We start from the raw sequence: 25,272 nt of genomic DNA, 5'->3' as shown, positions 1-25,272 counted from the left end.
AGAATGCCTGCTGCGTGTGTCACAGTTATTCTTAACTCCCACTACTTCATCGACGACGGCGCTGGCATCTGGTGTCACTGCCATGTCACTGACTGCTGAGTCACAACACCACCTCCATCCCTGAACCTGCAGCAAACACATTGTTTCTCAGAAGTGACTCGTTTTTGGATATAGTAAGATGATTGATTTCGCTATAAACACACTGACAACGGTCCCACACACAGCCTCATCTCCAATCAACGGGTGCTGTCATGCTGTCACTGAACAGAGTTAGAGGTGACACTAACTTGTTTCCAGTCATTTCAAGGTGTTGTTCTTTCGAGTTCTGGACTAAAGAGTTGTATTGATATTAAAAAGAGAGCAGTTTGAGTGTGTAATTTTGGCTTTATTATTGACATTTAGTTAGCTGACAGGCCCTCAGTTTCTTTTCTTAAAGTTCTTGTGAGACACTTTTGGTTTGAGTCAATTTTCACATCACTATAAATCTCCATCTTTTTCATAAGCGGCTAAAAACTCATGACATGAGCTTTAAAATATTTGAACAAACATGATGGGATGTTTTTTCCAGAAATATGACATCATGTTGATCAGAAAAAAAAAAAAAAAAACTGATTTCAGCCAACTATCCTCCCATAACATCTCCACAACTGGTTTTGACCTTTGCTGCACTGCATAGAATTGCATTTCACCCATGGGTGGCAGATATCTGTGAAACACACGTAATACAGTTGCTTCATCTATCAGGGTGACCTCATCCTTAAAATGTCCCTCTCTAAGGCCCCTGATAGAACTTTATGTGCTAATAAACCTTGTACTTTGTGACAATAATCCTTCATTAGAAAACATTATTGAGACAGAACGGCTCAGTCGCTGGCCTTCTCATCTCACCTTCTTTTCTTAGCTCAATTGTTCAGCCACTTAGACCCTGAGCGTGACACACATTCTCAATAATCGTTCAGCCCCCAGACTCCCAAATAGGAGCGCCTAAAAATAAGGATACGTTGTCCGGGGTCCGTCCGATCCCTGCCCCCTCCTCCGCGTAAACCGACCCGACCCCCGTTGTCCTTATGGATGAGCAAATAGACTATGATCACAGAGGCTGCGTGACGCGGCCCTGGCTCCTTTATAAACCAAACTCTTTCCACTCTCAACAGTCAAGTTACACACGCTAGAGTCTAACACTACTGCTGCTCCAGCTCAAAACTGAACTTCTTCAAGTCTTATTCTTGAGGCCACAAAGAAAGGAACGACTTGCCAAGAGGGTGCCAATTAAAAAAAGCGGACGACCAGCAGCCCTGCTCATTGTAAAACCGGATAATTTAATCCATCATTGTCCTGTCACACGCGGTTTTTTCGCAAGTACCTCCGAAAAATCTCCGGACTGCTTCTTCAACTCCTCCAAGTTTGAACTTTCCTCCGCGAGCGCGCGCTTGCCATCGACCTGCTAAAAGTTTTCTGCGCTTGCCGAGCGAGTGTCACCGAGGTATAAAAGTGGACGAGGAAAGAACCACCATGATGAGCAATAACTACGGCGAGGACCAGCTGCCTCCACAGTACTACCAGGGCACCGAGTTCGGGGAAGAGGAGGACGACGAAATGCCAGCCACGGAGAAGGACCTGGCCGAGGACGCGCCATGGAAGAAGATCCAGCAGAACACCTTCACCAGGTGGTGCAACGAGCACCTGAAGTGCGTCAACAAGACCATCAGCGACCTGCAGAGGGAGTTCACTGATGGGCTGAAGCTAATTTCGCTCTTGGAAGTTTTGAGTCAGAAGAAAATGTACAGAAAGCACCACACCAGACCCAACTTTAGGCAGATGAAACTGGAAAATGTTTCTGTGGCGCTGGAGTTCCTGGAGAGAGAACACATCAAACTAGTCTCAATAGGTGAGTAACACTTGAGATCTAATAACTGGAATCAAAACAGCAGTAAAATACAGACAAACACAGATATATACTCATCATTAGATAGGAAGTAGTAATAAAATAATTGGCAGATTAATGAGAGGCAGAGCTGTTATACCTCCACAAACACATACAGCATTCTGTTGCTGCTCTGTTGGTATGTTATCAGTCAGCAGTGCCTGTCAGACAAGGCTTTCACAGGCCTCTGGAAAGCTGCATTGAGTCGAGGTCAACAGCTTATTGGAAAGTTACTGCAGAGGTGCCACTGATGTCATTAACTTGTGCCAGGGCCATGCCTGGTGGCTTCATAGTGTGCTTATGCTTCCCCTGCTGCTGCAGCAACGTGGGCTGGAAATTCACAAGTTCTTTGCTAATGAGAATGAGGCAATAAATAAATGTAGACCATTTTGCCACGCACACAAACACAAGCGGACAGGCACACACACACACATTCTTCCCTCTAAAGTCAGAGGTCTGAACAACTCACATGGGGCTCTGTGTTGACAGCCTATTGCTGTCCTCACAGAGCCAGCAGAAACTCCTGCGAGGTGCGGATTAACTCCGGTGGGATTTTGGGGGCTCAGACTGTGGAACAGAAAGCTGAAGTTACAATAAATTGTTGCGGATATCTGTCACATCGACAAAGTCACCAGAGGCACACTTTACTCCGCCAGAATGCCACCTCTTAGAAATACTCAAGGAGAAAGTAGAAACCTATTATGGAAAGCACACATATTGTAAGATGAGTTATGGCTTCATTATACACCTGTAGACAACCCCACAACTCATACACGAGACACGTTATTAACATTTTGACAAAGTATTTTTCTGTTTTGGTGACTAATGATCCTAACACACACTTGAGTGAAATTCCCAGCGTGGCTGAGGCTTTGGCCGCTGGACTGTGAATAGCCAAAGTGTGTCTACCTTGATACAGAGTGTGTGCTTTAGTTTAAATCTGTGTTGATGTGGCCTCTCAATGGCAAGCTCAAATCTCAGGGGCGTTAAGGTCAAAACCACAGCTATCACCTCCAAGTGTTTGGCCGCGGGCGGGTGTTTAGGATTTAATGTTTGTGTGTGTCTAGATCTGTTGTCCCAGATGTACACACACACACACACACACACACACTAGGTCAGACTGTTTTGACAGAAACAGGGCGTGATAACAGAAGTCCTGGTTTTACTTCCTAACACATTTTCCTCCATTCAGCACAAGTGGGTCAATGTAGCTCTCTTAACATAATTTCTCCTTACAGAGACACTAAAAAAGAAAACATCACCAAAGGCTTAGCTGTACATGTGCCACAGGATCAAAACCACACTGTGCCACATTGTCCCACCTGCTTGTGCCAGTCACACCGTGACACATCACATGTCACGCTCTTAAACGGAGCTCTGATCTATGAAAAGAGAAACAGGCCCAATAAAACTGGCCTGTGATAAACAACTTGCACCACAGTCCCTTTGTTATTAAAGTCTTACTATATTTACCAGAGTGTATCACGGCAGATTAGTCGATGAAACATTAAAGTCTCCTCAGAGGTTCTTTGGCTTGAATGGCTAAAATGTCCAAATTAAAGTGGATTTATAATGGATTATTTAACGACTTTTCCTCGGAGAAAGTCAGGAAAAGAGTCGCATGCGTGCTGTCAAAGGATCTAATCTGCTTCTATGTGATTTATCACACTCCAGTGCTACAAGTTTGGGAGGTAATTGAAATCCGAGTGGTATTTATGCAGAGAGGGATCCACTTCCACATATCCTCAGCTGTCACTGTATGCAGAGTTGCATTGTGACTGGATGACAGATTGTCAGGGGTCCTCAGCCAGACAGCTGTCTGAGAGAGGGGGCTCTGGGGAAGCAGCGAGGAGCATTAGATTCTTGTCTCCTCAGCAGTCAATCATTATATTGTTTATATTTCCACTCAGAATAGCCTGGTCATCTCTACAGAACAGCAAGGAAAGAATAATTCATCATTTGTAACACACTTTTATTCTTAGGTTTTCAATTCTTATGGTTTAGCTTAACCAGTGTACAGAATGGTTTTGCAGTGCACATAAACAACAATAAATGAAAGTACAGTTCAAGATACGATAGTTAACCGACATGTTATGTGAACTTTTGGAAGTTGTAAATCCTCATGATTCCTATTATTTCTACTGTCCAAATACAGATAGCAAAGCCATTGTGGATGGAAATCTAAAGCTGATTCTGGGTCTTATCTGGACCCTTATCCTCCACTACTCTATCTCCATGCCCATGTGGGACGACGAGGATGAAGAGGAGACTAAGAAGTTGACCCCCAAACAGCGCTTGTTGGGCTGGATACAGAACAAGGTGCCTCAGCTGCCCATCAACAACTTCAACCGTGACTGGCGGGATGGAAAAGCCCTGGGAGCTCTGGTAGACAACTGTGCCCCCGGTAAGAAGTTTGCACACGGTCTGGCTGAGTCCATGGGAGGGGGAGGTTCTGAGTGCTGAGTCAGAATGCACCCAGTGAAAGTAAAAAGGCTTCTTGTGTGTAGCCGTTTTCCTTGGTTGCTATGGAGGCAGGGGTCAGGCATGTGCCAGTCAGTTAGTCAGAAACTCTATCACCTCCTCAGGAGAATTTGTCTCCTTTGGTCTTCATTTAGAAATGCGAGAGGTGTACTGTATGTCGCACACAGTTTTGATCACACACTAGTTCAAACACACACCCAGACTCAGATTCATATGTCAGAGTTATCTGTCTCTGGAGACTAGGTAGTGTTGGTAGGTTGCAGAGGGGTTGCTGATGGCCGTAGGACGTCCCTGCCAGCTGTCCCACAATGACTGAAGCTTTCAATCTCACTGTTTGGAGCCCGAAGGCCCAAGTCCGACTTTAGTGTTTATAGCCCTGCTGCTACACAACACCCCCAAATTTGGGCACCATTCCTCCTCTTCTGTCAAGGGGGATGCTTGGCCTCACATCAATATGCAGAGTGATCTGTCACAGGGAGGTGCCTAAGCCACAGATCCGAGGACCACAAGGCCATAGTTTGAGTTACTGCCAGTTTTGGCTTCTGCTATCACAATGAACATCAGTGGGGTTTTTTTCCCCAGCTGAGCTTGAAAGAGTAAAAGGTGTAGGAGAAGCAAGAGGAGGGAAGAGCAATGTGTTTAACTGTGTTCGTGTGAGCCATCGATCTGAGCAGACGCATCTTTCAAACACAATGCTGCAACACTGACCATACAAGGATCTGCTGTTTCATCAGCTTACACCAAACAGCAGGTCGACTGACGAAACTACTGAAACACAGAAACACAAGTGCTCTGTACAAAACAAGCTAAGTGGCTTCATATGGATTTGAATTACAATGTATTTAACAGGTAAATAGCCACAATGTTTTGCATGTTAATAAAAATAAAAATCATGTTGATACATCAGTTAGCAATAATTCTAGTTTAAACCTGTAACACCAAAATCTGCAGTGCATCCCTTCTGTTCCTAAAAAAAACTGCGTACATCTGCTACTGTCTTTGCAATGAAACGAATAATCCCCCATAGTAACTCGATGGCAGGCCCAACCTGGTGCCTCCAAATTGATAGTTTTCTGATTTTCTTCCCTGTAATGTTATTGCACACTGAGGTGCATGTAAACTCCACCCTGTTAATACTGTTGTCCTGTGTCTATAATAATCGGATAATAGTCTTCTATGGGGTGCCTGTATGAGTCTTTTAAGTGAGTGGCCACTTTGTCGCCAACACTAATCCAATTTAGGTATTAGCAGCCTGCAGGAGGTTAGCATTAGCTTCAGTGAAAGTGTAAGTGTAAGCGTGCTGGAGGTGGTTGATTTTAAACGGGCAAGTGACCTTCATTTTCTTCAATTCACAGGAGCAAAGCAGTGTGGGTAAGGTCAAGCAATGTTGTAGTTGGAGGTGTTCGACAGATAGTAGTGATAGCCCAAGTGGCCTTATTATAGAAACTTCAGCGTAACACTGACTGCATTTATGTCTGCAGAATTATAACCCTGTTGTTTGTTCTGTTAGGTCTGTGTCCTGATTGGACAGACTGGGACCCAAACAAGCCTGTGCAGAATGCCAGAGAGGCCATGCAGCAGGCTGACGACTGGTTGGGCGTGCCTCAGGTAAGATGCACGAGAGAAATCAGTCACAAATTGTTAGTCTGCTCAAGCTCAGCTAAAACAAAAAAACTGTCTGTTTTCTGATTGGCAAATGAGGTCGTAAAACTCAGTTCCAAGCAGTTTAACACAATTACCAATATGCATTTGTGAATACAAACATGCCTCACCACATGTACATATGCCTTTGAGGCAACACTGAACAGAAAATAGCTAGCACTGTGCATGATATGTAGACCAGTGTTTTTCCACAAAAAACATGCCGGAGGGGTGCCATGAAATATTAATTTTTCAGCTTAATTCTGATATTTCCATTTACTGTAGTGTAGCTTTCTAGTAAGTGAGTTTGTAGAGCAGTATTTGGTAGACTTGGGAATTTGTGGATGTGAGAAATTTCTTAAGACCTTCGGAACCAGCCAATGAAACAGAGGTGTAAATGTGCACATGCTGCTCAGAATAACAATGTGAACAGAGCCAGAGCCAGAGTGTGATATTTCCAGTCCTGTTTGTGCGACTCTGAGTCTCCGTCATGTTATGTACTCTATGTCGCTTGTTTACTTGTTTGTCTAAGACACAGGGTTAGCTATTCTCCATGAGGCTTAGCATTGGTGAGATAGCCGTGGGGTTTATGTCATGGCTCTGCAGGGCTGGGAGGCTAGATTCTTGTGTGGTGGTGTTAAGGAGATGTGGGAGAGGTCTGGCTCAGGATAAATCCCCCCCCCCCCCCCGCCTGGCTTATTGAAGGCAACAATCCTTAACCCTGCCGTCCTGGGGTTAAATATAACCAGCGTGGAGCAATGCTTTGTGCCACTGTGTGATAGGCAGACAAGTACTGAAAGGGAGAGAGGAGTCAGAGATTGGGGGAGTAATTTAAGTTAATTCCTCGTTTAATCCCATTGCACACTCCTTATTAAGGGAAATTAGTATTATGATTTATGAAACACTTCTTAGAAATGAAAATACCTACATTTAAGAAATTCATCGGGCTATCATGCTTGCGGTCATGGTTGTTGCAGGAAGTTGAAGTTTATGTTGATCATCCTTTTCCTTTTGGTTTTCTTTCTGTGCTGTAGGTGATCGCTCCTGAGGAGATTGTGGACCCAGATGTGGATGAGCACTCAGTGATGACTTACCTGTCCCAGTTTCCCAAGGCAAAGCTAAAGCCTGGAGCTACTCTCAAGCCCAAACAACTTTTCCCGGACAAGGCCAAAGCCTATGGACCTGGTGCGTAGCCAAACAGTAGCCTTGAATTCCCAGCAGCTCACAAAGCATCATAATCCCATGAATAATCTATGAATGTTTCTTTGTCTTTACATCACAGGCATCGAGCCTAATGGCAACAAGGTTCTGAAACCAGCTGTGTTCACTGTGGAAACTCAGGAGGCCGGCAGTGGTGAGGTCCTGGTCTATGTAGAGGATCCCGAGGGACACAAAGAGGAGGCATGTTTCTTTTGATAGACTGAGGGCTCATGGAGCGCTAACTCAGATAATCGTGCTCAACTTCAAAGTTTAACATATTAATTTCATCATCAACTCTGTATCTTCTCATTCTATAGGCTAAAGTTAAGCCCAGCAGAGACAAGAACGGAACCTACACGGTCACCTATGTTCCTAAAGTTGAAGGTGTCCACAAGGTACGCATCATTTTTTCCAGATGCACATTTATTCTGTACATAGAATAAGAGTACAAGGTGCCCTTAACATTTTGTACATTTCCCTTTTAGGTGAAAGTGCTGTTTGCTGGTCAGGACATTGATAAGAGCCCCTACACAGTGAATGTAGCAAAGGATATTGGTGACCCCAGCAAAGTCCATGCCAGGGGACCAGGTTTGGATCCCACAGGCAATGTGGCTAACAAGCCCATCTACTTTGACATCTTTACAGCTGGTATGTATGGAACACTCAGCCACTTCTGATGAACAAAGCTACAAAATCTCCTTTCACCTGTGATAAATGACTAATGTTCTCCTCACACTAAGGTGCGGGCAATGGTGATGTAAGTGTGGTCATCGTCGACCCTCAGGGCAAAAAGGACACAGTGGAGCTCATCCTGGAGAATAAGGGCGACAGCGTTTTCCGTTGTACTTATCGTCCAGTGCTGGAAGGTCCTCACCAGATCCATGTCCTGTTTGCAGGCCAGGAGATCCCCAAGAGCCCTTTTACTGTCAATATTGCAGAGGGTAAGCAATCTGTCTGTGCTGTAAATTACTGTCAGACAAATCTGATTTCTTAGCCTGCTGTTAGCGTCAGAGTGATCTATTCGTCACAATCGTTACAAGTCATCTTTATTTTCCCTGGGAACAGCCTCCAAGTTTAGACCATAACCCTTCCTATGTGTCATTTCTAGCTCCACAAATTGCTCCTCCTGTGGGAGCTCCACTGCAGATAGTCCCTCAGTCAGTGGTTGCCCCTCCTGGAGCGAAGGGGGGGAAGGGGGTACCCCCTACAAAACCTGGTCGCCCAAGTTAGTATGGCCTGCTGGGAGGAGCCTGTGCCCAATGCTCAGCCAGATCCCCCAAAACCTTTCCTTATGCTGCACCCTGCAGATGCAATCTCTCTGCTCTTTAAGATTAGGGTGCTGCGGTTGAGTGCCGTGCTTGGTCGCCTGCTCCATCTTTTTGCATCTTGCAGCTTGATGGTTTAGTTTTGTTCAGATAGAGTTTATATGCGTTGTTGTCAGTTATTTTGTGTATTGTCCCGCCCTGCATTTCTGCATACTTTGTTCTGTTAAATATCTTAGCTTGTGCTGTTCACATGTTTGTTTTTATCGCTGTCTAAATTTGCATCAGCCAGAATTCAGTTTAAGCCTGCAGTCAACATTTCAGAGTGACTGAAATGTTGTCAGATGCTCCCTTGGTGCTCTCATATTTGTCAATATCCTTTTCAACATTCTGCACTTTGTGCTGTATGTGCTGCAAAAAAGCATCATTCTCATTTACAGGTTTTGCCAGTCAACCTTTAAGAAACCCACATGAATTGGATATTTTCTCGTCTTTTCTACTAACATTGCTGTCAACTGCTGGCTACACTCAGTTGCCTTCTGCTCTGCTAAATATTTCTCTTTCACACTTGTTGTCATTCGTTTCAGCTATAAACCCAAACGCCTGCAGAGCTACAGGCAGAGGCCTTCAGCCTAAAGGCGTGAGAGTAAAGGAGGTTGCAGACTTCAAAGTCTTCACCAAGGGAGCTGGCAGCGGAACGCTGAATGTCTCAGTCAAAGGACCAAGTGAGTCAGACAGCCCTCTCTTCTCTGCACCACTTCCTCCTACATTTTTTGAACTATTTCCTCTTTGGGGTTTATTCTTACGGAAGCTTTAAATATGATAAAAAATAATATAAAAATGGTTTCTCTTGCCTAAAAATAATACATATTGTCTGTGTTTTTCATCTTCAGCTGGAGCAGAGGAGAAGGTGAAAGTGCAAGATGCAGGAAATGGTGTGTATGAGTGTGAATATTTGCCCCTTAAGCCTGGTAAATACACAGTCAGCATCACCTGGGGAGGCCAGCCTATCCCACGCAGGTACACTCCTATTGCTGCCCTAAGATAATCACGAACAAAGTACATTCACTCTCACACTGGGTAATATTGTGTTTTCTTCTATGCTACAGTCCATTCGAGGTGGAGGTTGGAGCAGAGGCAGGTTTTCAGAAGGTGAGGGCCTGGGGTCCTGGTCTTAAAACGGGCATGGTGGGAAAATCGGCTGACTTTGTAGTAGAGGCCATCGGAACCGAAGTTGGAACATTGGGTGAGCCATGTGCAAGTGATACAAGACGGGTGAATTCTCAATGTATTCTAAATGTGATACCTGAGTATTAAAATTCTTGTGATGTTCAGGCTTCTCCATCGAAGGCCCATCACAGGCTAAAATTGAGTGTGATGATAAGGGCGATGGCTCCTGTGATGTGCGCTATTGGCCCACTGAAGCTGGTGACTATGCCGTCCACGTCATCTGTGACGACGAGGATATCAAGGACAGTCCCTTCATGGCCCACATCCTCCCTGCAGAAAATGATATCTTTCCTGAGAAGGTATTTTCCTTTCACTCAATTGTATACCATTCTTATAAGCATACATTAAATTATCATGGTAAAATATTTTTGTAAAGAAAGACTAATAAAAAGGAATACGCTGCAGGTGAAAGCCTTTGGTCCAGGACTGAAGCCGACTGGCGTCATCGTGAACAAACCAACTGAATTCACCATTGATGTCCGCATGGCAGGGAAGGGTCAGCTCAGGATCTACGCACAGGTATGGAGACCTTTAATGTTAATTTATAGGATCCCATCATTTATATTGAATGCGGCATGTGGCCTACAGATGGGATCTGACATGCTTTTGTATCCACTCAGGATGCCGAAGGCTGCGCCATCAACATCAAGATCACTGACAAGGGAGATGGCACCTTTCTGTGCGTGTACACTCCTGTCAAGCCCATCAAACACACCATCATCATCACCTGGGGGGAGGTCAACGTGCCCAACAGTCCCTTCAGAGTACGACCCAGTGTGATGTACACTCACACATTACTGCGCTGCACATAAAATTAAGCCAACTTAATATAATGATACTCCAGAAAAGTAATAGGAGTTGCAGTAGTTCTACTTGAACCAATTGCTTCTTGCTCAAGTTGCCTGTGAATTCATTAGGTGCTGGTTGGAGAGGGTTCTCATCCTGACAAAGTCAAAGTCTATGGGCCTGGAGTGGAGAAGACTGGGCTTAAGGCTAATGAGCCGACATACTTCACTGTGGACTGCAGTGAGGCCGGTCAAGGTGAACATTTGTGGACTTAGTTGACTTTTAAAGAAATAATTGTTGTATCATTCGAGTGCTGAAGAATATAAAGCAGGGGATGAAGAGAAAAGTTAATATGTACAGTTCAGCTACCAAAGTAGAGGAAAGTTTTTTAGATGTACTTGGAATAAAGCTTTAGGCATTGGAGTGACAGCTTCTATTTATTCATATCATCTGCTTTTACTGACCTCTGTGAACTGTGCTCATTTCTATGCGCCATTAGGGGACATCAGCATTGGAATCAAGTGTGCCCCAGGGGTGGTTGGCCCTGCTGAGGCAGACATTGACTTTGACATCATCAAGAATGACAATGACACCTTCACTGTCAAGTACACTCCCCCGGCTGCCGGAAAATATACCATCATGGTGCTCTTTGCTGAGCAGGTAGGAAAACAACTAACAGAGTTTTGTATGATAATTTTTTTAACGTTTTATTACTTTTGAGTTTATTTCATGACTGTCTTTTGTTATTGACTTTATCAGGAGATTTCCGTCAGTCCTTTCAAAGTCAAAGTGGATCCCTCCCATGATGCAGGCAAGGTGAGAGCAGAGGGCCCTGGAATCAACAAAACAGGTGAGATCCACTGACTCAGGAACCAGAGGTAGTATAATCACTACACACACTGAAGTTTTAGGCATTTGCATTTGAAACAAACACCCACAACAGTACATTGGTGTCATACAAATGCTTTGAACTGACTAGAATTGATAGCACTAACAAAACACATGTGTTTCAGGTGTGGAGGTGGGCACTCCAACCCACTTCACTATCTACACAAAGGGAGCTGGCAAGGCCAAGCCTGAGGTGCATTTCGCAGCATCAGGCTCAGGAGAGGCGGTTCGTGACTTTGAGATCATCGATAACCATGATTACTCCTACACTGTCAAGTACACCGCTCTTCAACAGGTACAGCACGCCTCTGTTTGAAGCCCATTAACATCACAACATGACACAGAGATTTTTCATGAAACACCTCCAACTGAATCCATATTCATCCTTCCTTTTGTGCTTCTTTAGGGCAACATGGCAATTTCCGTCACTCATGGAGGGGATCCCATTCCCAAGAGCCCTTTCAACATCACAGTGGCCCCGCCTCTCGATATCGGACAGGTGAAAGTTGAGGGACTAGAAAACAGTAAGTTTCACACCCCTAATGCTTTTCCGTTTTACATTCACTTTGTCAAATTGCAAACACTTTTAATTGTTTGATGTTGATCTTTCCTGCAGAAGTGGAGGTTGGAAAGGATCAGGAGTTCACAGTTAACACAAAGGGTGCTGGTGGGCAGGGAAATGTAGGTGTGAAGATGACCTCGCCCTCTGGCCGACCAATCCCTTGCAAGCTGGAATCAGACAAAGCCAAAGGCACTCACAGTGTCAAGTATATTCCCCCAGAGGAGGGACAGTACAAGGTTGATGTCAGCTATGATGGCAACCCAGTGATGGGAAGTCCCTTTGAGGTTGAAGCAGTCATGCCTGCAGATCCCTCAAAGGTAAAAGTTCATTCAAGCTAAATGTAGTTCTACTCTTTGAAGCCCATATCACATTTAAGGTTTCTGAACACAAGTTGGTTGTTATCACGAATAAAAATCTCACTTGGGTTTTGCATCACAGGTGCGAGCCTATGGCCCAGGCCTGAAAGGAGGCATTGTGGGTAAACCAGCTCCGTTCACTATTGACACAAAGGGAGCTGGTGCAGGCGGACTGGGCCTGACTGTGGAGGGTCCCTGCGAGGCAAAGATTGAGTGCCAGGACAATGGTGACGGAACGTGTTCAGTGAACTACCTGCCCACTGAGGCCGGGGAGTACGCCATCAACATCTTGTTTGCCGAGAAGCACATTCCCGGCTCTCCGTTCAAAGCCCCAGTGCGCGCAGCTCTCGACCCGAGCAAGGTAACGGCAAGTGGGCCAGGTCTGGAGCGGGCCAAGGCAGGAGAACCAGCGACCTTCACTGTGGACTGCACCAGGGCAGGAGACGCTGAGCTCACCATCGAGATTGTGTCAGAGACCGGGGTTAAGGCTGAAGTGCACATCCAGAAAACTGCAGAGGGGACCTTCTCCGTCACATACATCCCCTCCTTCCATGGCACACACACCATCACCATCAAGTATGGTGGTCATATGATTCCCCAATTTCCCAAAGTCCTGCATGTGGAGCCCTCTGTTGACACCAGCGGGGTGCACGTTTATGGACCGGGAGTGGAGCCTAGAGGTAACTAGACCAAGAAGCCAAGTTTGAATAAAAATGTACAAGTGTTAGCATTTTTAAATTGCTTCTCTTACAAGTAACTAATCTATCAATTGAGCTGCTTTTTTTTGCAGATTGCAGCTTCTCAGAGGTGTAAACTTTGTCTTGTTTTAATTAATATTTTTCAGTATTTTTGTAGGTATAATGGGCTAAAAAATTCATTGTTTACACAAAAATAAATACTGAATCGATGAACTGATATTGGAAATATTGAATTGCCAGTCAATAGTTATATTTTTTCAGGTTTCATAGCAGCTGCTTTAAAAATGTATATGTCAGGTTATATTATAAAAGAGCCTTCTCGGTCTTGTTTATCTTAGTAACCAAATAACCAGAAGGGGCTTTTTTTGTTTGTAGGGGTCCTCAGAGAAGTCACAACCCACTTCATCGTTGATGCCCGCACCCTCAACAAGGTTGGAGGAACTCATGTGAAGGTTCATGTTATCAACCCCTCCGGCTCCAACACAGACACCTACGTCACCGACAAGGGAGACGGCACCTACAGAGTGGAATATACAGCGTTTGAGGACGGTAGGAAAGAAGCACTTTTTAATACTTTCATTTCACTGAGAATAAGAATTCATACTTTTAAAAAGTCAATCAGTGAAGAGGCATTAGATGACAATGATACATGTAAGATCTACTGTGCAACAAAAATGTAACATTAACTATCTTCAAATAGAAAGAGGAATTTTACAAAGGAAGGCTTTCTTAACAAGACTGAAGGAGAACTCACTAACAGGTGATGGAGTTGGGGGTTATTTGGAAAAAAGTAGGATAGATAGAAAAGAAAGAATGAGAGAGGGGTATAAATACAGAATGATGCATTGGAGCAATGATGTGGAGGGCAGAGAGCAGGGAGGCAGACTGGCTCTGTTTTATAAATAGGGTGCTCTGGAACAGAAGCTCTTAGCCAGGCAGGTATGTGTGCTGAAGGCTGCCTGCACACAGCTATACAGCAGGGGAGTGACAGGGGATATTAATAGAGACCTATAACACAAAGCAAAGAGATCACAGAGCACTTCTCCACCACCAGACATGCTCCAATATCACAGCAGTGCGACTGGGAATCTGGCATATAGGCCTACTGAGAGGGCTCTGTCAGAAAAATGTTGTTACAGAATAATGAATAGGGAACAGATGTAACAGCTTGTAAGTTCACCAGAGTTCTGCGCTTCTTTTATAAATAAACACGTGTTTATCTTCCTAAAAGGGAATTTGTCTAGTCCATGATAAAAATGAATTCGAATTTATTGGCTCGCTTTGAAAGGTTTGGCATCATGTATTAAACTGACGCATCTCTATGTGTGCAGGAATGCATCTTATTGAAGTGCTGTATGACGATGCTCCTGCCCCAAAGAGTCCCTTTAGAGTGAATGTGGTGGAAGGATGTGATCCAACCAGGGTCCGTGCCTATGGACCAGGTCTGGAGGGAGGAATTACCAACAAGCCCAACTGCTTTACAGTTGAGACCAGGTACTGTTTTTTTTCACATTTGGAGGAGAAACTTGGGGGGACTGAACTTAAACACTTGCAGTTGAATAAAGGTGTTGGCTTCTATCTCAGGGGTGCTGGTACAGGAGGCCTGGGCCTGACCATCGAGGGGGCCTCAGAGTCAAAAATATCCTGCAAGGACAACAAAGATGGCAGCTGCAGTGTGGAGTACATCCCCTACACTCCTGGCGACTATGATGTCAACATTAATTACGGAGGTCAGGCGATCCCAGGCAGTCCATTCCGTGTACTTGTCAAGGACCCTGTGGATCCCACTAAGGTGAAGTGCTCAGGTCCAGGTCTGGGTGCTGGAGTGAGAGCCCATGTTCCTCAGACTTTCAAAGTGGACTGTACCCAGGCTGGACAGGCTCCACTGGAAGTCAAACTCTATGGCCCATCAGGTAGACCATGCTGACACAACTTACAAACAAACTTAAACAGCTCTCCTACTTTTACCAAAAAAAAATATCATATCCATGTTGTTTAATCTTCAGGTACTGTGGAGCCTGTTGGTGTGAAGAATAACGGTGATGGCACACACACAGTTCACTACACCCCAGCCCAGGATGGCCCCTACACTGTTGCTGTCAAATATGCAGATCAGGAGGTCCCACACAGGTACAGTGTGAATTCAAACCAGGCAGTGTGTGCAGACATGTCTTAATTAAAGTTCTGCTCCTTCTGACTTCATTTATAAAGAAATACGCACCGAAGCCAATTTACTGTTCCCACTTCTCTCTTTTGTAGGACTGGATTTAGTAATTATACTTGACATTCTCTCCTTCTTCAACAGTCCTTTCAAGGTAATGTCTCAGCCCGGGCATGACGCCAGTAAAGTACGCGCAAGTGGCCCTGGTCTAGACAAAAAAGGTGTGCCTGCAAGCCTGCCAGTCGAGTTCACCATCGACGCTCGCGATGCTGGAGAGGGACTGCTCACTGTGCAGATTCTGGTGGGCTCAGCTTTCAATCATTTCTGACGCTTACACTACCATCGAGAAATAACTAATTGTAAAATAACATGTTGTTTGTTGACAGGACCCTGAGGGGAAGCCAAAGAATGCGACAATCCAAGACAACAGGGATGGGACCTACACCGTCTCCTATGTGCCTGACTCTACTGGCCCCTATACCATCACCATTAAATATGGGGGAGATGAGATCCCTTACTCTCCATACCGCATCCAGTCCCTTCCCACAGGAGACGCCAGCAAATGTCGTGTCACAGGTAAGAAAACCAGTACGGATACATAAATGATAGGACGAATAGAATCATTTATCATAGTTATATAAAAATTCTCATTTTTCTTTTCCAGTGTCTATTGGAGGACATGGCGTGTGTAAGTAATCAAGGCTTTGTTTGACTTGTTATACTTTTCTAAAAACAAATCTTAAATCCATGCATCTATGCAGTACTTATCACACCTTATTCTCATTTCTTGACAGCGAGTCTTCAGAAGCTGCAGACCTCAGAGGACACAGTCATCACGGTGGATGCAAAGGCTGCTGGGAAAGGCAAGGTGACCTGTAAGGTGCTCACCCCTCAGGGGATGGAGGTCGACATGGATGTGGTGGAGAATCATGATGGGACCTTTGACATTTACTACACCGCCCCTGAACCTGGGAAATATGTCATCACCATCCGCTTTGGGGGACAGAACATCCCTAAAAGCCCCTTCCATGTGGTGGTGAGTAACGGAGGAAGAGTTCTGCAGTCAGTGTTAGGTGCACTCTTGTTCTGACATTTAGTCACATGAAACCAACAATTTCTCTCTGTATTGACAGGCCACAAATGAGCCGGTTGTCCCCAGCGATACTGTGGATCCTCTCTTCCGTCCTGTTAACTTCCTTGTCCCCTTCACGCCACAGCAAGGGGAAATCACAGGTGTTACAAACACTGCTCAAACAGAAAAAAACACTCACACCCACAAATATCTTCTTCATGTCACTTACGTTTCACTGAACCCCTGTCATTTCCAGGTGAGGTGAGGATGCCTTCAGGCAAGACAGCTCGTCCACATATCACAGACAATAAGGACGGCACCATCACAATCAAGTACCAGCCCACAGAGAGAGGCCTGCACGAGATGGACATCAAATATGACAGCAACCACATTCCAGGTCAGAAACAAACAGTGTAGAAGGATGGGATTATTTTCTCTAAGTATATCACAGGAGTTGTTTTCTATATTATTTATCTAAGTTCTGAGTCCTTACACTTTTTTTTCCTTTGTCCCCATAGGAAGCCCTCTGCAGTTCTTTGTGGATGCTGTAAACGCAGGAGTGGTGACTGCTTTTGGTCCAGGTCTGAGTTATGGAATGGTCAACCGAGCTGCCATTTTCACCGTGGTCACCAAGAATGCAGGGGAAGGTAGCGAGCCTGACTTTTATAGCAACATTTTCCGTCACATAGTGGATATGTGATAATACAGTTATTCGACGCAAAGCTGCTGTGTACACAAAACTGCAGAAAACTGATATTCTGTGCCGCTCCCACCCCCCCCAGGTGGTCTGTCCCTGGCAGTTGAAGGTCCCTCTAAGGCTGAGATCACCTGTAAGGATAACAAAGATGGTACCTGCACTGTGTCCTACCTGCCCAGGGCTCCTGGAGACTACAACATCATTGTCAAGTTTGACAACAAGCACATTTCTGGCAGTCCCTTTACTGCTAAGATCACAGGTTAGGAAATAAATAAATTCTGTCTTTGTTGGTATTTATAGGGGTTATCTATATTAAACCAATTTTTAGGGGTTGACAAATATCTGAATTGCATTTTTTATTTGTATAGGGGATGACGCCATAACGAGAACATCCCAGCTGAATGTTGGCACAGCGGCTGACGTATCCCTAAAGATCACAGAGACTGATCTGAGCTCCCTCTCTGCCAGTATCAGAGCTCCATCAGGCAATGAGGAGCCCTGCCTGCTCAAGAGACTGCCCAACAGACACCTCGGTGAGATATTTACTTCCCAGACACACAAAAAAACAGGAAGAGCAAAACAGATAAGATGCTGTCGGATGCAATATATATTACATTTCAATTTTCAGTTTTATACCTTATTTTTTTCTTCTTGTCTTTCTTAAATTCCTAGGTATCTCTTTCACCCCTAAAGAGGTCGGTGAGCATGAAGTAAGCGTAAGGAAGAATGGTATGCACGTGGCCAACAGCCCTTTTAAAATCATGGTCGGTCAGTCAGAGATCGGGGAGGCCAGCAGAGTAAAGGCTTTCGGCAAAGGCCTGGTGGAGGCACACACCTTTGAGATGGCTGAGTTCTTTGTGGATACAAGGAATGCCGGTAAGTCTTAGAGACACACTATTCACTTGTTAGGGCAAGCACAGTCAGAAAACATAAAAAGGCAGCAGTTGTTTCATTCTTCTTTTTTTTTTTTCTTTAGGTTATGGAGGTCTAGCATTGTCAGTTGAGGGTCCAAGCAAAGTGGATATCAACTGTGAAGACATGGAGGACGGGACATGCAGAGTGACCTACTGTCCAACAGAACCTGGGAGTTACACTGTCAACATCAAGTTTGCTGAAAAGCACATCCCAGGTTAAAATCTTCTACATACTTAAATATATAAATAAGTAACTGTTGAAAAACAAAATATATATATATACGTATTTTGTGTTGCTGCCCTCCAGGAAGTCCTTTCACAGTGAAGGTGAGCGGAGAAGGAAGAATGAAGGAGAGTATTACCAGAAAGAGACAAGCCTCTTCTATTGCCTCAGTGGGCAGCACATGTGGCCTTAACCTCAAGATCCCCGGTAAGTCCGTAAGCCAGAGACAGAAGTACTTAAAGGGCAGTGTTCAACCATCCTCAAATAAATGAACCTGCTGAACACTCACATTTATGATACCACTGCTTTCTCCACACTGTAGGAAATTGGTTCCAGATGGTTTCCGCTCAGGAGAGGCTGACGAGGACGTTCACCCGCAGCAGCCACACCTACACCCGCACTGAGCGCACGGAGATCAGCAAAATACGTGGCGGGGAGACCAAGAGGGAGGTACGAATGGAGGAGAGCACCCAGGTGGGCGGAGGAGGAAGCCCCTTCAGAGATGTGTTTGGAGATTTTCTGGGCAGAGAGAGCCTCAGCAGCTTCGCGGGCATCACCGCCAGACCTGAGGGTAAGAGTCCGTTATGCAATCCAATTTTCAAAACATGACAAAAAAGGAAGACGACAAATCATTTCGCCAAGTCTTGATTGTATCTAAATAAATGTTGTGCTGCTCTGTGCTATCCAGTTGATAGGGGCTCTCAGGCTATGACAGCTCAAGTGACTAGCCCCAGTGGGAAAACAGCGGACGCTGACATTGTGGACGGAGGGAGCAGCACCTACAGCGTGCGCTTTATCCCCCAGGAAACTGGACCCCACACTGTCAACGTCAAGTATGGAGGCCAACACGTCCCAGGGAGCCCCTTCCAGTTTACTGTAGGACCTATGGGGGAGGGAGGATCACACAAGGTCCGCGCAGGAGGACCTGGACTCGAGAGAGGCGTGGCTGGAGCACCCTGTGAGTTTGCTGTGCTGTGAAATGCGATTCAATACATGGTTTTAAATGTTTCATGTTATTTGGATACTTAAGATACATTCATCTTAATAAGCTTTGTTTCATCCTCTCCAGCTGAGTTTAGTATCTGGACCAGAGAAGCCGGTGCTGGTGGTTTGTCTATTGCTGTAGAGGGCCCCAGCAAGGCTGAAATCTCCTTTGAAGACAGGAAAGATGGTTCCTGTGGAGTCTCCTACATAGTCAAAGAACCAGGTAGAATATTTCCCAAGTGTAGAATATTCTTTTTTTATGATGTACGAGTATTTTTGTCCCTTAACTGCTGAACTTTCAAGTAGTTTTCCATCACAGCCACCAGTTCAATTAAAGAGAATAACCCATCTGCTCCCCAGGTGACTACGAAGTGTCAATCAAGTTCAACAATGAGCAAATCCCTGACAGCCCCTTCATTGTTCCGATTGCGACACTGTCAGACGAGGCCCGCAGGCTCACGGTCACAAGCCTTCAGGTAAGATCACACATACAGAGTAGGAGAAAAATCCACACTCGTTTGTCGCTGAAAAGAATCAAAGACACAAGCCATGCACAGAATATAGCAGAGATGAATAACAGATTGCATGCAACATAATGTATGAATGATGGTAGATATTTCTGTCTCAAAGCACTTTGCCCTTGACGTGTAATTGAATGCCAGTGTTGGAGCAGTATCCACAACTATAATACTGTGATACTGGCCAGTGATGAAGGGCTGGATTAACTGTCCCTCGCGTATGTGGGGCAACACAAGCTGTGCTATGTGTGAGCAGTCAGATTGTGTTTCTGTCTGAGAGGAAAGAAAAGGAGAAAGGAGTGAGCTGGAGTTGAAAACTCCTTTAAAGAAACCTGTGACAGCTCCTTACTTCATGGACGCTTGTTTCATTTGCTTTCACAGTTTCCATTACAGCTGTCAACAATGCTAAAAACGTTTATTTTTAGCCAACTTAAATGCCACTTCAGAGTGCTTTCCCACTGTGAAAAGCCGGCTCAAGTGCTAATATCAGACAAACGCTCAAAATGTCACGCTAGCTCTTATGTCTGGTAGGACCGCTTGTCCACCTGTGGGGCAAAAACACTAAACGCCTCGTCGTAACCTCTGACCTCTGTGCCTCTCACACCAGAGTGCTCAATCTATTTCTGTTCAGACGTGAGTCACACACTTGCCAGACACACTCTGTCCCTCGGGCACACACACTGAACAAATATATATTCTAAACATATTCTGCCCTGCATTTTATAGGAAAAGGACTTGAAGGTAAACCAAGAGGCATCCTTCATGGTCCAGCGCAACGGGGCTCGAGGTGTGGTTGACGCCAAAGTCCACACACCGTCTGGCTCTTCTGAGGAATGCTATGTCACTGACCTTGACAGTGGTAAACATAAACCTTTCTATGTTGGACAAAGTTGCCTTTAGAGGAAAGATCATACAAACATCATATATGAGGAGCACATCATTAACACCCCTGCTTGTGTTGTGTTCAGACAAGAATGCCATCCGCTTCATTCCACGGGAGAACGGCGTTCACTCCATAGACGTCAAGTTCAATGGATGCCACATTCCTGGAAGTCCCTTTAATGTGCGAGTGGGAGACCCAGGTCTGATTGCAGACCCGGGCATGGTGACAGCACATGGCCCTGGACTGCAGGGAGGAACCACAGGTAGAAATAGCCGCCACTGCTATGAACATGTACCGCATTATCATTTTGCATGGTTTCCTTGAGTATCATGTTCAGCTAATTCATTAAACAAGTAGTTAATAAGCTGTCCTTTCATTCACCCCCTCTTTTTCCCCCACAGGTGTATCCTTAGAGTTTGTGGTCAACACCTGTAATGCAGGCTCTGGCACCCTGTCTGTAAACATAGACGGGCCATCTAAAGTCAAGATGGACTGCCGCGAGTGTCCCGAAGGTTACAAGATCACCTACACACCGATGGCACCTGGCAACTATCTCATCACGATTAAATATGGAGGGCCACAGCACATCGTGGGCAGCCCTTTCAAAGCTAAAATCACAGGTCTGCTTAACAGTCATTCTCCCATCTGATCTGTCGTTCTCAGACGACAAGTGCCTTGATTATGAAACAAGTGATTCCTCTGAAAACAGGGTGAAGTCAGGGAAACGTTATGTCATCATTCTTCCTTCTACTTAGAGCACATCTTACATAAAAGCTGTGTTTCTTTGGCACTACACAGATACTGTCTTTCACTACTTGGTGCATACAAATGTAGCTTTTTTAAATAAATGTGACATGAAATTACTTTGAAGAAAAAGGTAATCTTGGAAGTTCACTTTATCTATAACTGGTGTGAACTGTTTCTCAGGCACTAGTTTGCTTCTTTGAAATGTTCTGCAATGCAGAACCCTCCCAAAGGCAGCGGCATGATTGCTTCCCTCTTATCCTTTTCGATGTGTTATATAAAGTCTGGACTGAGCAATGATGACATTAGATAACCTCTGGCTCTCTCCCTCTCTCTTTCTCTGTGACGGACAGGTGCCCGCCTATCAGGGGGACACAGCCTCCACGAGACCTCCTCTGTTCTGGTTGAAACCGTTACCAAGACCTCCAAAGTGGGCGGAGCCTACAGCTCCTCATCTTCAACCACCTCATCAATACTGGCATCTGATGCCAGCAAAGTGGTTTGTCGTGGAGCAGGACTTTCTAAGGCTTTGGTCGGACAAAAAAACAACTTTACAGTTGACTGCAGCAAAGCAGGTGAGATTATTACCATACCAGACAGACACCAATAGAAATGAGATCTACATAGTGAAACAAAATACAGCCACAACAGATTAAAGTAATATGGATTTTTGGACTCTTGCCTGAAGCTTAACAAGCGCTAAACAGAAGAACATTAAAGCCTAGTAGAGCTGAACATTTTAAAAAGCATTCTAGTCATTTGAAGACCCGCATTCACTTTTATATTAGTTATTGTTTGTCTCCACCAAACTCTGAGAGAAATAACTGGCTTTTGAGGTGATGGCTAACTTTGTTTGGCTAACTTTTAGTGCTTGGCAGGTTGAATATATTTTATCAAACTGGTTTTACTGAAAAGAGCTGCCTACTGATGCTGAAAACAGAGTAAACAAGCAGGAGTAAATGAAAGATAAAAATACACCAAAACAAAGAGTTAGAGCTGAGTGCACTGTGGAATTGGGAGATAATGCTCTGTGGGTTTTTAACTTTGACTGATATTTATTTTATTATCAGCACTCCTTCAATCTGTTGGCTGTATAAAACTTTTTGATAAGTGCAGCTTTAAGCCAACATAAACACATCTATAAAACTTTTGTACATTTCCATCATTAAATCCCCTCTGTTACTATTCTGTCCAGGTACCAATATGCTGATGGTTGGGGTGCATGGACCCCATGCTCCCTGTGAGGATGTGTATGTCAAGCACATGGGCAACAAGCTCTACAACGTCACCTACACCATCAAGGACAAGGGCAGCTACACCGTCATCGTCAAATGGGGTGACGACAACATCCCCGGGAGCCCTTACAAAGTGGTTGCTCCTTAAAATAAACTCGACCAATGTGCCAGCCCTTCTCCAACACTGACCCGTCACCCTTGTCTCATCATGTCAATCAAACTGCCCACTAGTTCTCTTCAGGCGCTGCTCTTCAGCGAATCATAGTATACTCAACACGCACTAAAACCTGCAAGGACATCTGCTTACAGTTTTCTAGATGACAGAATACCTGATGTGCCAAAGTTTTGTATTAACTCCAGAAATTACATTTTGCAAGATTGCATCCACATTCAGATTGTTGTTAAGGCAAAAGTGTGGTCTACACGCCTTTGAGTAACGTTGATTTAATGTTTTGCCCGGTCCATAAAACTTCCTATATCTGTTCTGGTTTTGTAAAGGAATGGCATAATATATGAATGTTGAAAGTTTCTGGAGACATCAGCAGTGTTAAAGTGTGATGCAATGTGGTTTTTGTATGGTTTAAGGATGATAAATTGACTTTTTTTTTGTTATATTAACCTATTTTTGTTAAGTCTTTGCAGCCCTAATAAAGATTTAATTGCTAACTTTTCAGACAAAAATGATTGAATTTATTTGACTTCTCACAGTGTTTGTAGACTCATCGGTAGTTCAACAGAACATTTCCTGTTCTTCAGATTATCATAGTTTCATTTCCAGATATTTTCAGATCACCGCTGCTTTCTTAACTGAGCTGTGGTCAGGATATTTTCTTCCAGGCTCTCAGTTGGGTATCTGACCGGTACTTAATAGATCAAATGGCTTTTATTTTGCATAAAGGATACTTATGATTGGTCCAATGATGAATCCTCTATAGTCCTTTATTTAAGGGAAACAATGATCCAACATTACTGTTGAGTATTGTACAGACAAAGCAACAGCCCTGGTTGTTCCTTTAGTACTCCCATTTACATCCTGTACTTGTCCAGATGCAATCACAAGATGGCAGCAAAGTCAAGCTCCACTGTATCTACAACTTAACCAAACACACCAAAACCAAATCTCCATTGTTCCCAGTGAAGATTAACTACACATCCTTTACACAAGGGAGCCCGTGGAGCAAAGAAACCAAAGGCATCAGCTTCCATTGTGCGTGTAATTAATCCTGTTGGATCAGCAATGGAACACAAGTGGTTTCTGTTGTGGCATCCTCACAGGCGGGGGAGGGGTCAGACCCAACTGAGGCACAAATCATCCAGAAAGAAGGGAGCCTTAGCCTTTCACTGTTGTGTGCTCCTCTGCATATGTGTGTGTAACCACTTGTGCCACCTCCATGGCCTGCGTGTGTGTTCGGTATGTCCTCTGCGTGGTCTGTAGGCCTGGGTCCCCACAGTGAGTCAAACACCCAGCCTCCGCAAGCTGACACACTGCACCAGCACCATCCTTCACAGAGAGGGGCCTATAATTAGGTGCTAATTTTCTCTGGTTCCACGGTGACATGATGCTGGGGGCCATGGTGAGGCAAGACAGAGCGAGCGGGTGTGTTTGATGAACAGTGGCAAGAGCTCAACTACAGGACCATCTGGCCAAGTGGCTGGCGCTGCCCACTGTTGCCCGTGATGACGCTGGGACCAGGGCTGGGGCCCACCCACGTCAGTCTGTCCTCCCCCGTCCTGGTCCTCTGGACCGGGACCCAGTCGTCTGTCCACCACAACATGTTTATCTGGAGCGACTGCCAAGTGAATCACAGCCGTGTGAAAGATGCAGTTCCTTGCTTTGCAGACACCAGCGATCAAGCAAGAACCACAGAGAGAGAGGGGAACATAGGAAAAAGAGGGAGGAGGATAGGGTAGAGTGGGTAAGAGATTGTGGGAGGAAGAGAGGGAGAAAGATGGATTAGAGGAAGAGAATGGGATTAAAAGAATACAGAAGGAAGAATGGGAGGAAGACGAGCACACAGACACTCACAAAGAAGGCAAACAAGCAAAAGTGCATTTAAAACAATGAAAAAAAACAAGAGTCAATCAGTGCTCCAGATTCACACAGCTTAACCCCCAAATAGTAGAAGAAGATACCCCTACCCGAGGTAGAACAAAGCACAACCATATTTTTTCATAACTTGAACATGTCTAGTTTATGAAACGGATAGTTGAATAAAAATATTTTACTGCAAAATAACTTTTTTGGGATGTTTCATGCATCTTACCAAAAAACTAAAATAGGTCAAATTAGGGCTTCTCCAAAAGGGACAGCTCTAGCCTTATCACATTTATCTCTGGGAATCAGAATCAGAATTTCACCAAATTTGGACAGGATGTTCACAGATAGTTATTAGTTACAATTATGCAAAAAAAAAAAAATGCAAATTTTATTAATACCATTTTCAATTTTTGATTTTTTCACACTTAAACACACATGTAGTTTAGGCGGAAATTGAAAATTGAAACAAAAATTCAAAAGGTATGTATATCAAAGTCTGTCATTTTTTAAGTAAGGACACCAAACATTAAAGTCTATTTGTATATCAGCTATACAGCCTGTTGTATTTTTTTTTAAATGTATTTCAGTCATATAAAGATGGTGTGTAGTCACCATATCTCTTGCTTTTAAGAAGAACCCTAGTTACTCCAGAGGATACACTGGATGAAGGGATAGTTTTTATAATACCATAAGTATGATAAAGTGTTAAAAAAAGCTACAATAGCTATTTTTGTTGAATGATTTATCAGGCAACCAATGGAGCTGGGATACAAAA

At 44.5% G+C, this 25,272-nt stretch overlaps 1 protein-coding gene across 2 annotated transcripts; it reads left to right on the top strand.

Annotated features, from left to right (window-relative positions):
* Positions 1–1,170: 1,170 nt before the first annotated feature.
* Positions 1,171–23,125, top strand: LOC132972687 (filamin-C-like). Of its 2 annotated transcripts, XM_061035702.1 has the most exons (47): positions 1,171–1,888; positions 4,080–4,328; positions 5,916–6,013; positions 7,081–7,231; positions 7,329–7,447; positions 7,564–7,641; positions 7,732–7,894; positions 7,987–8,187; positions 8,355–8,471; positions 9,096–9,233; positions 9,402–9,528; positions 9,618–9,754; positions 9,844–10,037; positions 10,144–10,257; positions 10,359–10,502; positions 10,656–10,779; positions 11,024–11,184; positions 11,284–11,374; positions 11,538–11,707; positions 11,819–11,936; positions 12,029–12,291; positions 12,413–13,010; positions 13,404–13,577; positions 14,360–14,522; positions 14,613–14,941; positions 15,035–15,158; positions 15,334–15,490; positions 15,576–15,765; positions 15,854–15,877; positions 15,984–16,225; positions 16,323–16,422; positions 16,518–16,658; positions 16,780–16,908; positions 17,044–17,217; positions 17,327–17,491; positions 17,631–17,834; positions 17,935–18,087; positions 18,180–18,302; positions 18,418–18,666; positions 18,784–19,053; positions 19,165–19,302; positions 19,440–19,555; positions 20,324–20,456; positions 20,566–20,742; positions 20,882–21,100; positions 21,578–21,799; positions 22,420–23,125. In XM_061035702.1, exons 1-47 carry the CDS (start codon positions 1,513–1,515, stop codon positions 22,605–22,607), a joined length of 8,235 nt encoding a protein of 2,744 aa, XP_060891685.1. In that variant the 5' UTR covers positions 1,171–1,512; the 3' UTR covers positions 22,608–23,125. The 2 variants fall into 2 exon arrangements, with proteins under 2 accessions (XP_060891685.1, XP_060891686.1); XM_061035703.1 differs by lacking the exon at positions 8,355–8,471.
* Positions 23,126–25,272: the final 2,147 nt, after the last annotated feature.

The sequence above is a fragment of the Labrus mixtus genome, chromosome 4 (assembly GCF_963584025.1).
Source record: "Labrus mixtus chromosome 4, fLabMix1.1, whole genome shotgun sequence".
Taxonomy (NCBI): domain Eukaryota; kingdom Metazoa; phylum Chordata; class Actinopteri; order Labriformes; family Labridae; genus Labrus; species Labrus mixtus.
The sequence above is the reverse complement of the archived record's forward strand: the minus strand, read 5'-3'. Positions and strand labels throughout refer to the sequence as shown.

Bases quoted from the DNA above. Each gene is read 5' to 3' on its own strand.
- LOC132972687 (XM_061035702.1), top strand. From the start codon at position 1,513: ATGATGAGCAATAACTACGGCGAGGACCAGCTGCCTCCACAGTACTAC. The intron at 7,232-7,328 runs GTGCGTAGCCAA...TTTACATCACAG, and splicing joins GGCCAAAGCCTATGGACCTG to GCATCGAGCCTAATGGCAAC. The intron at 15,159-15,333 runs GTACAGTGTGAA...CTTCTTCAACAG, and splicing joins GATCAGGAGGTCCCACACAG to TCCTTTCAAGGTAATGTCTC.